The following is an 11,365-nucleotide window of genomic DNA, read 5'->3' on the forward strand; positions in this document are numbered from 1 at the left end:
ATTATGAACTTTCCAAGGTATTGTTCTATTCTAGCATACAAAACTTTGAATAACACAAGTTAGAATAACATACCTTTTGTTGGTGCTTGTCTTCATGAAGCTTGAGTGCCTAGTGCCCCAAGTGTGACACCTCAAATGGTTCACACAACACCATAAGCACTTGGAATAACTTAGAGAGAAATTAGAACACTTCAAGAATCGGCTTGCCCTCCATGCATATCATAGCCGCCAATTTTCCCAAGAAATAGATCATTATATAGTGTGTTACAATTAGGGTAAACCCTAATTGTCATGGTTATCCATTTCCATGGATCCATGGGTTCAAATACACTATGGAGCATCCAATGGGTTTTAGCCCAACTTGATAATCCATGGAGCATTAGCCCACTATATAAGTATGGATGATTTACACAATCAACCCATATATTTAATTAGTCTCCTTTTGATCACATAATTAATTCTAAATTAATTATTGATCAATACTAATTAAATAATCTTATTAATATATTAGAACTTATAATATATTAATAAACCTTAAGTGTTATTTCTCTCATTTTAGTCTATCCAACTGCATGATGCCATGCAACCCAAATGGACCATGTTGGGTCGGGTCAAGTCTTACCAATTATAGTTATGGACTTAGAAATTAATCCAACACTTGGTTCATATCTAATGCCCAATACTAAGAAAGCTTTCCAAGCCCACTAGTAGCCCACTAATGGCCCAATTTTCCAAACGGGGCCCAAATTATCTGATTTCTGATGGCCCGCTAAGGCCCAAATACTCAAACATGCCCCAATCGGCAACCCAATAATTCATGACCCAAACAGACAAAGTACGCGGGCGTACATCTACGTACGCTAAGCGTACAGGCAAGATGGTGCGTACATTGGGCGTACTTGCACATACGCTTAGCGTAATACCTCTCTTAAGACCTTTTCCCAATAAGTTCTTAATACCCCGTTCCAGAGGCTACAAACTCAGATCCAAGTCCTCTTCCACGTCTTAATTCGTAAAGTTTCTTACTTGATGGCATGCAACCCATTAAATAAGCCCAAACTCAAAATATGACAACCTACTTCCATGACAATGGTCCTATCTCTTGCATGGCTCCAAAAAGACCATCATGTAACACCCCGAGATTCAGGTGCATTTCTTTCACCCTTTTTCTTTGTCAATTGGTCATGATTAGTCCTTGAGTGGAGGGAACCTAGCAAGTGAGTATGTTGGGCGTACCAGACGGGTACGCTGCGCGTACTCATGCGCTTAGTTTGGACGCGGAGTCGCCAAGGTACGCTGGGCGTACCCAGAGTTACGCCGAGCGTACCCGACCCAGGTGCAAAAACCCTAACCCGTCTTGTGCACTATTTAAAGGGTGCTAAGGCTCATTTCTTAGCCTCCATATCAGTGAGTGAAACCCTAAAAGTGAGCCTCCCATCGTCCTTAGTGTGTGTGAGTGTTGTTGGAGCTAATTGTGCTTTGGTGACTTAGTGAAGAAGAAGGAAAGGAGCTCTTGGAAGCTAAAGCTTGAAGTGCCAATTTGGATCTGAGATCTACAGAAAAAGGGGCTACACTTAGAGGTATAAAGTTCAAAACTTTCCTCTTCTTTTGGTTGTTGTTGCATGTGCCATTTCTAGGGTTAAAAACCCCAAAGGTGGAGACTTTATGAGTGTAAGGTACTCCATGGTCCGAGATCTGTCCCTTTTCAGTGGTATTAGTGATTTAGAACCATAAAGTTTCCATCTTGGTTGTTAGTTTGAGGTCATGCTTGAGTAATAAGCCTTCTAGAGTTAGAGGATGGATTATTATGGGAGTTGGTGGCTTGTTTAGCCATGCAAAGGCTTAAAGTCATCAACTTTATGGATTAAGAGGCTTAGATGTGGTCAGATCTAGAAATTGGATGTGGGTCTTAACTGTTTAAGACCTCAAGAGCTAAGGGGCTGAAGCTGGGGAGTACGTCGAGCATAATCCCAGTACTCACCGCGTACTAGGTGGCATTCCCTGATTCTGAGAGGCTGCCAGGTACGCTCAGCGTACACATCTGGTACGCGCAGTGTAACCCGGAAGGTTGACTTTTGGTTGACATTTAGGGTATGGTCTATGGTGGGGCCTTTTGAGTTATGAGAGGGGTAAAATGGTCTTTTACCCTTCTGAGAGTGTCATAAGAGGACATAGTCTAGCCTTTGAGAGTTATATTAAAAAGGGTATTTATTTCATATGATTAGGCGGAGGCTAGGCCAGCTTTTACCGAGTCAGAGATTCACCGAGATACCAGAGGTGAGTCTTCTCACTATACTTTACCTAGAGTGGTAATAGGGTTATGTGTCAGTATATTTTAGAGCTATGTGCCAGTGTATTTGCTTGCTATTTATGTATGATTATTGTTGTGATATGTGATATGCATGATTCAGAGTTTACAGAGCTAGGACCGGTGGGTCCATAAAGTTAGGACCTTTTGGTCCACAGAGTTAGGGCCAGAGGGCCCACAGAGAGCTGGGACTAGAGGGTCCCACTGAGACACATTGACCAGAGGGTCAAACAGAGTTATAGCCTCGAGTGGCTAAAATGTGTTAGAGTGGTATTTTGGGGAACTCACTAAGTTTTATGCTTATAGTGTTACGTGTTATGTGTTTCAGGTACCAGTGATGACCGCGGGAAGGTGCCGGCATGATCCGTACACACACATGGGATTTTATGTATTTCGATCTTGGGTGATGTTTTGTGAAACAAGGATATGATACAATGACATTTTATTAATAAATGTGTTTGGAAAAATGTGTTTGAAAATGCGAAAAATTGTTTTAATTTTTACGGTGTTACACATCAAGGTATCAACTTTCTGCTTTAGGGAGTCATTTAGCACCAAGGGTGGCAACCCATGGCCTGGAAATCGGATTTAAGCTATAAAGCTTCAACCTTTGGACCAAAAACTACTCCGTAACTAAACCACACTAGATCTAAGCACCCTTAAGTAAAGTTGTGAACTTTATACCTCCAAAGAGTTCCAAAATATGATCCTATCTCAGATCTACGAGCTTCAGCTTCCAAAGTTCCTCCTTGCCAATCTTCTTCCTTTCCTCTTCCAAGCTTACACCACCAAAATAAGCTTCTTGAACTCAAAGTCACTCAAGGATGAAGAGATGAGGCGTTCTAAGACTTCTCTGGGGTTGAGGGACAGATAAGGGGGCTAGGGTTTGGGCCATTATGTTCCTTATATAGTGGCATGCCCTAAAACTAGGGTTTCTGGACACTGAGCGCATGCTGGGCGTATGCCAAAAAGCTCTCGCGTCCACCTCCTTTCATATGCTGGACATAACCCAACTTACGTTGGGCGTACCCAGTGCCTCCTACTTTCCATGCATGGCCCTTCTTTGCCAACTTTTCCATTGAGGGACCATAATTGTTAACAACTTCAAAATGCTATAACTTCTTCTTCCTAAATCCGTTTCCGATGAACTTTATATACACGAAAAGGTGGCGAGAAGCTCTACAATTCTAGAGACACACCCCGGCCCAAAACTTCTCGAATAAAACTTCGAACCCTTGAAAGACCAAAACACACCTAGCCTTGGCCTCCGAAATCCATAAATGAATACTTTCAGAACAGGGTGTTACACCAGCTCGTCGAGTTAACCCCTAACTCGCCGAGCCATTGCATCGCCCAACTCATCGGGACAAACCCCAACTGACTCGTTGAGTCGGATCATCAACTCGGCGAGTCCATTCAGACTCAATTTGTATTCAAACGATTTTAAGGCAGAACACTCTCTCACACTCTAGATCTAAGCTCTCAAGGCTTGAATATCACGTAAAGCCACAAGCTTTACGTTCATGCATGTCACTTTAGGGCTAAAAATGACAAGAACATGCTTGAGAAGAAGTTTCTCATCCAAGGAGCTAACATGGTAGAATAAAGCAAGGGACTTTCAACTCTAGGGACCTTACAAGGTCAAGATGTAATGTCCATTACTAAAAATGTGCTCAAAACCTTCAAGGTCCCAAAATAAGATGGAAATGAATCCCTAAACTCTAAAATCATGAGATCTACCCATACAAATGAAAAAGGTATGAACTTTATACCTTAAACAAAAGCTCCTGGATGTTTAGCAACAAATCTAAGAGCCTCTTCACAATCCTTGCTTGAAATCCTCCTCTTCTCTATCAAAAATGCACCAAAGTTCTCAAATAATGGCTCAATACTCTCTCAAAAGCTCAAGGGGCAATTAGGTTTTCTCTCGGTGAAGGGAAGCAGATGGGGAGCCACAAATGAGGCTATAAGTGTCCTTATATAGGCCCCATACCTGGGGATTTAGGGTTTCCTCTCACAGTGCCTACTTGGTGAGTCGACTCTCGGACTCGTTGAGTAGATCATTAATCCCACGTGGCCACGCCCGACTCTACTCGGCGAGTTGTAGCACCAACTTGTCGAATTGCTCAATAAACTCCAAAAATGAATAAGTAAAATAATATGTCTGGGAATCCGAATGTTACGAGTTTATACCCAATAATACATGTCCTTATCCTACTTTGATTACTTCAAATTGATTTTTTTCATATGATATATCACTTATGTGCTATGTGATTACTATATGTATTTTGTGCATTCATGAAAACATACTTTGAAAATATTTACACTATAATGGGGATATTTTATTTTTAGTTGAATTGATATTGATCATTAAATTGTGTATCCACTTATGTTGGGTTAAGACTAGGTGTGGCCCTTATGGATATCCATTTAAAGACAATTAATTTTAGCGGTGGTAACTTTCAATATAAGCATCATATGCACATGTCACTTGCTACCCTTGTGTGGTAATTTTAAGATAACTTCAGAAGTTAACTAAAGATTCTGGAATGGTAAGACAAGGTATATGTACCATCCATTTTTCATAATGGTTTGGTTTAGGGCATTAAGGATTCAAAAGCTTTGTTTTTTGGGGAGAACCGGGTATCACGACGTGACCATAGAGAGGTAATGATGTGACAAGAAAAATGAGGAACATGTATCTTGACTGTGGTAAGGACGTGACACATAGGTGGTCAGGATGTGAAGAAGGCTGCAGCCCAATCCCATGACCTTTTAGGGTTTCCTTCTTATTTAAGTTTCTCTAACTCGATTTTAGGGTTCATTATCAGCCTCCATCACCCTCAAACCTTAGAAAACCCTAACCCTAATCCTTCTTGGTGGTTCTTGGCCCAATTTGTTGTTTTGGTGGATTGAAGAAGAAGAAGATGGTGTTCTAGAGTGTTGATCCAACAAGGAAACCCCATCATCATTCTCTTGTGCACATTATGGACCTTTGCAAGTGTCTAAAATTCAATCTTTATGCTTCTAGGATGCTAGATCTAAGTCCTTGTCCCTTTATCTTCAAGTTTGAGCACGTTGAAGTCATATGATTCCATAAAGTTGGCAACCTTATAGATCATTGAATCCTTTTGAATATTATTTGGTTCAAATCTAGATTGTGGTTATGAATTGGGAACCTTGCATGAGTTTGGAGTCATTTTATTGGCATTTGACCTAGATTGGATAGAGGACATGCATGGAGAATGCATGTCCATAAAGTAATCATTTTTATGAACCTTTGGAGTCCCTTAAGGCTTTTTGGAAAGTGTGAGTGGAAGACTTAATGGTTTAAGGACTCAAATCATTAATTGGATGTCCTATACTAAATTCACGATGTGACTATGAGGATATCAGGATGTGACCGAGGAAGGATTTCGTGACTAGGTTGTCATTTTGTGCTCACGACGTGACCAAGGAAGGTTCACATCATGATGCTTGCTGAGTGGGTTGTCTATGACTAAGTTGGAATGAGTCGAGATGGAATCGGGTTGAGTGAGTTCTCACGACGTGAATAAAGGCTTGTCACGATGTGAGGCTCAATGGTTGATATTATTGGTTGTTAACTTTGAGCTTGATCGTTCACTTGTTAACTTCGGTTGACTTTTGGTCAGGATTGTTGGATTTAGTGTGTAGGCTAAGGTTGGACCTTGTATTCTTTGATAAGAGTGTTGTAGCATCTGTTGCGGGGTATTGAGCTAAGGTTTAGTTGATTTTGTGAGTCAGGTGAGTTTTTGCAGTATACTTTTGGGTCTAAGGCACCAAGGCCGACCCACCTCATTAGGTTATATATCCTTGAGTATAGGATGTGTCATGCAGTAACGATATGTTAGGTATGTAGAATTGTATAATTACATGTGTTTGCCTATTATTATTTATATGTATATGTCAACATGGTGGGGTTGGGTGAGGTGGTTCAGTTATGTGCTAAAGATCAAGAGGCCCAGGCAGTTCAGATGATATTATAGGCCCAAGGTGAGCGTTCTAGCTACCGTAGGCCTTACGAGGCAGGCCAGTAGACTGTAGGCTCGGGTGAGCGGTCCAACTACTGTAGGCCTTGTGAGGTGGGCCAATAGATTGTAGGCTCAGGAGAGCGGCCCAACTACCGTAGGCCTTGTTGGGCGGGCCAGTAAATTGTAGGCTCGGGAGAGCGGTCTAAGCATATTGTAGGCCTTACGAAGTGGTCAAGTCAGTCTGAAGGCTCATGCTTGCATACATTGTGTTTATATTGGTTGTGTGTGTGGTATTTTGGAGAACTCACTAACCTTTGTGCTTATGGTTTGTGGTTTAAACATTTTCTTAGGTACTTCCAGTTCCAGAGGGATGGGCCCGACTTGATTGCACAACATCCCCCAATGGCTTTTTCTGCATTGATTACTTTTAAAATACTATGATGTTTGAAAATACAATTGATACTGATGGGATTTGGAACCAATGTTTGTATGACTTGATGTTTTAAAATGAAAATTTTTATTGACATTTTTGGGATGTTACAAGTTGGTATCAGAGCCTTGGTTTGAGGGATTTGGGCACACTCTTGGGTGTGTGAACTCAAACTGAGGAATTGGTAGTCTTTTTGAAAGAAAATAAAGTTTTCTAAAAAGACTTTTCCAAAGAAAGGGGTATGATGCATGCAATCAGTCGAGCTTAAATAAGTGATTCCCAAAAGCATAGTGTGAGAATACATCCTGTTGAGTTACTACTTGAATGTTGCTTGTTTTGTGCTTTGTGGGACTCATATTGATGTGAGTTAACTATTAAATGAATATGTTAAGTTACATGCTGCAAAGGTTAAATAATGTTAGAATGATTGATTTTGCCCTATTGTGCAGCTCTCGTTTGAGTCTAACCGTTGTACGGTTGGGTATTTTAGTCGAAGGATTATTTAGGTATTGGTGCATGTAATTGTATTCATGAAGTAGTTAGCTTAACTTAGTAGGAGTTTTTCAGCAATTGATGGCACGGTGAGGTCGGAGTCCTAGGAAAGCCTAGGAAGTGCTTTAGTGTGATTGGGCGTTGGTTAGCAGTTTGGGAGCATCATTGTAAGGAAGTGACTTGGAGGATTCGGGATGATTTTCTAGGAAAGTATGGATAGGCGTGGAAGGTAGTATTGTGCCCGTACTACTAGAAGCACATTAATTGTACTTGAATCAGGAATGATAATGGAGATTCTAAGAGGTTAGTAGAGGATTGATGTGAGGGATTCTAATCAATGGGTAACTGTTATAGAAGAAGGATAATTCTTTGGTTATGTAATGACAACTTTGTCTTTTTCAACAGAATGTCGATTACCCGACAGGAAACAGAGCCTTCTGAGATTGATGCGGGCAACGTAGGACTACATGATTGGAATGTCACTAAGGTTTCACAGATTTTATTGGAAGAGTTGTCTAGTATTATTGGTCGGATCACTGACATGTTGATTGTCAAGTTCGAGGAGCGGACTGCAATCTTTCGGGATACAGGAGAGATTGTTGAGGCGACTTGAGAAGGAAATCTTGACGTGGAGGCATGAAAAGGGAAGAGAAGGACTGCAATCTATATGTAATAATTATTATTTAATGATTAGCATGTGAAATTCCTCATAAAATGGAGAACATAAGAGGTATCTGTCTCACGATTGCTTATGAAAATGTTATTGAAACAAGGTGTAATCCACATCGACAATGCTCGGACAATTTTCAATCAATGTTGAATGAAATGACGATACTACATGATGAAAAGATGTTGGGATGGTTTCAACGGATACGTGAAATGCAAGAAGCAAGAATCAATAAAGATGGTATGATGATGATGGGAGGAGCCCTACTAATGTGATGCATAAAGCAAGTAAAGGAAACTTCATATTATCTGATGGGCACATGGAAAATGAACCACCGTCAGAGAGTTACCCATGGAAAATATAATTAGGTTTTCGAAGCCTAACACCTATATTTTGACATGTACTCGAATAAGACTGGATATTGAAGACAGAAGTAGAAGCATGAAATTTTAGAATACTTCTAGTTTCAATGACTCGTTTATGCTTATGTTTTGCTATTGGTGGAAGCATGAAATTTTAGAAGTCTTCTAGTTGCAATGACTCGCTTATGCTTATGTTTTTCTATTGGTTGATACATTATCGCGTGTAAAACAGACATTGTCAAACTTTGAACTTTAGGACTAACTTTATTTCGAAATCTTAAACATTTTTGGATAGACTTAGACCTCAAATTTAATTTATTAAATTTATTTAAAGTTGCTCACGTATGGGATGTTTCAGTAAAACTAGTAGTAGAGGTTTGGATAGCTTCATGTCTTATATTGGTTTACATGTTACATGAAGGATTTGTGCTTATCTGTCCAAGTGTTGTTTATGATGGGGATTTTAGGTTACAAAACAATTGTACATGCAGAAATTCTCTTAACACTTAAATATGCATACAACCTAAAATGGATCTATGCCTTTTTCACATCTAATAGCAACATACTTATAAAAACACAAAACTAAACCTTATAAATCGAAATTCATGGTTAGAGATACGTACATTTTGTTGATTCCAATCAAGTTAATCAAATCTTGTTGTCTCCTTGGAAAACCTAGCTCTAATAATATGCGAGCATATAATGTTTCACTCTCAAAACACAAGAAACCCTAAGATTAAAGGAGAGGAGAAAAGAGGATGATAATTTCGTTCTTCACCCTTTAGGTAGAGAGAACCACGAAATTTTGGTGTCCAATGGTCCTATTTATAGTTTAGGTAACTAGCAGATGAATCTAGATTTGAATAATTAAATAATAAATTTAATCCCGAATCAAATCATTTTCTTATCAGTTACCAAGAGGCTTCCGAAAATCCTAAAAACTCTTCCAAAATCATTAATACCATGGAAGATTTTAGAATTTCTTTTTTTTTTTCAATTATTGAATAATTACATTTCATCCATTGCACTTATAACTAATTCAAATTAATTTAAGATTAATTCTGATTAATTAATCAAATCTGACTATCTTTAATTAATAATTAACTATTAACTATTACTATTTAATTTATTAATCACATAATAAATTAACAAAACATTTATTTTTATGAGTACGTCAATTCAAATCATTTTGTCGTTATGTGGGCAATCCAAAAAATACATTCATTTTATTTATAAATAATTTACAAATTTAGTTAGGAGTTAGTCGTTGAGTGATTGAAATTTTTTATTATTTCAAAAGTACAAAATTTTCACAAGCAAACATTATTAATCCAGAAACATATCTTTACAACTCCAACAATTTACAATGAATGAACTTTTAGGGCGTGTTTGGCTTAGCTTTTAAAAGCTCAAAAGATCTTTTCCAAAAGGTTACAAAAAATCAGGATTTTCTGGCTTTTCCAAAAAAATGTTTTTCCTTGTATTAAAACTCCAAAAGTTTCTAGTTTGCCAAAAGCTAAACCAAACACCCCCTTAGTAACTTATTAGTCTCTCCAACCAATTTGCGGTGCTTGTAAAAACAAAAAAGTCTCCACGACTCGATCCCATATAAGACGCTTACTTTCTCGTGGAAGATTTGGTAAAAACCGAACTAAGATATCTACTGTATCACAAAATAATTCTCTATTGTTAAAAAAGAAAAAGTAACAAATCCATTTTTTTGTAATAACAATCATCCATAGAATTATTTTAGTTTACGCTCTAATCTTTTTTGGAGATTGCTTAATTAACCTTTCAACAATAAAAAAAAACACGTACGATGAAATTTTCAAAATCGAACTAACCAATTTTAGCGAATTAAATAAAAACCAAACTTGATGCATTTTGTACAAAATTCCTTAATGGAGAAAAAGAATTAAAAAATATAAAAATCTAATCAATATCCATATAGTCTGTTGATGACCCACTACCCTCTACCGAATCCGAAGAATTCCGACCCGATTCACTCACCGGAGTCCGACGCTCTACGGTGATCATCACTCGCCACCACTCACCATCACCACCGTCTCTCCGCCGCTTCTCCTCTTCATCCACCGGCATCTCGTATCTACAAACTGGGCACGACCCATGGATACCTAACCACTTCATGATACAATCCGAATGATACCGATGCCTACACGGCAATTCCTTCGCTTCTCCGGCAACACCACTGTAATCCGTCAAACATATCGCACAATCTTCTCCCTCCGTCGCTGTAACCGTCGGGATGGCCTCTATCGCCGCTTTCGACGCCGGTAATGGCCCGTCTTTCACGAGACTTCCGGCGTGAGTAGCGTAAACCGTGAAGACGATCGCTTCTGCTTCTGCTTCTTCTCCGTCGTGATCCTGTGACGGAGGAGCGGCGGCAACGGCAGTTCTGACAAATGATGTGATGAAATCGCGAATTGACTGATCAAAGTCCTGCTCCGATGACGACGACATGATCTGGGGTTGATTTGATTAGCTTTCAGATGAAGCAAATTTAAGAAAAAAATCGAGGGTTATTGTGATTTTGGAAGCTTGATTTATATGAAGAGGATTAAAGGGACGACTAGAAGGTTCTGAATGTCGGCGAGTAAAACTCATCGTCGGTCATTGCTCACGTCATAGTTTGGGAGTCGGAAGGACATAACTTACAGAATAACCCCTTTTACTATTATTATATTGAGAATAGCCCCCTTAAAGTTTGGTAATTGACCTATGAGCACCTCGGAAACTTGAAAGGGTTCACAAATCACTACTCCGTTTTACTTCGGGACATATATTAAAGAAAAAGTAGAACATACTTGTATTATTTTATTATCAAGGAATGTTATTTGAAGGTAACCATGGAAAATATTCATTTTAGAATTTTACATAAGGTTTGTTAGTAACTAACGTCAACTTACATTTTTTGATTAATTTATGTCAAACAATTTGTTACATGATAATTTCGAATTATAAAATGTTTTTGGGGAAGTGGACACCACGTGTTTCACAAAGTTTATTATTTAAAACACCAAAACGTTTTACATTTGTATCGATTGTTGGGATACTTGGAGATTTTCTATGATTATTTAAAGAGAAAATGTAATT

General features: G+C 38.7%; 1 protein-coding gene across 1 annotated transcript; it reads right to left on the bottom strand.

Moving 5' to 3' along the window:
• Positions 1 to 10,076: 10,076 nt before the first annotated feature.
• On the bottom strand, positions 10,077 to 10,810 carry LOC145093347 (E3 ubiquitin-protein ligase RDUF2-like). Its single transcript, XM_079031457.1, has one exon. The coding sequence runs from the start codon at positions 10,730 to 10,732 to the stop codon at positions 10,184 to 10,186; it is 549 nt and encodes a 182-aa protein (XP_078887583.1). The 5' UTR covers positions 10,733 to 10,810; the 3' UTR covers positions 10,077 to 10,183.
• Between the last annotated feature and the right edge of the window lie 555 nt (positions 10,811 to 11,365).

The sequence above is a fragment of the Lactuca serriola genome, chromosome 3 (genome assembly GCF_051521515.1).
Source record: "Lactuca serriola cultivar US96UC23 chromosome 3, Lser_US96UC23_V15, whole genome shotgun sequence".
Classification (NCBI taxonomy): Eukaryota; Viridiplantae; Streptophyta; class Magnoliopsida; order Asterales; family Asteraceae; genus Lactuca; species Lactuca serriola.

What these genes read in the sequence shown, in the direction of transcription:
- LOC145093347 (XM_079031457.1), bottom strand. Translation starts at nt 10,732, where the DNA reads ATGTCGTCGTCATCGGAGCAGGACTTTGATCAGTCAATTCGCGATTTC.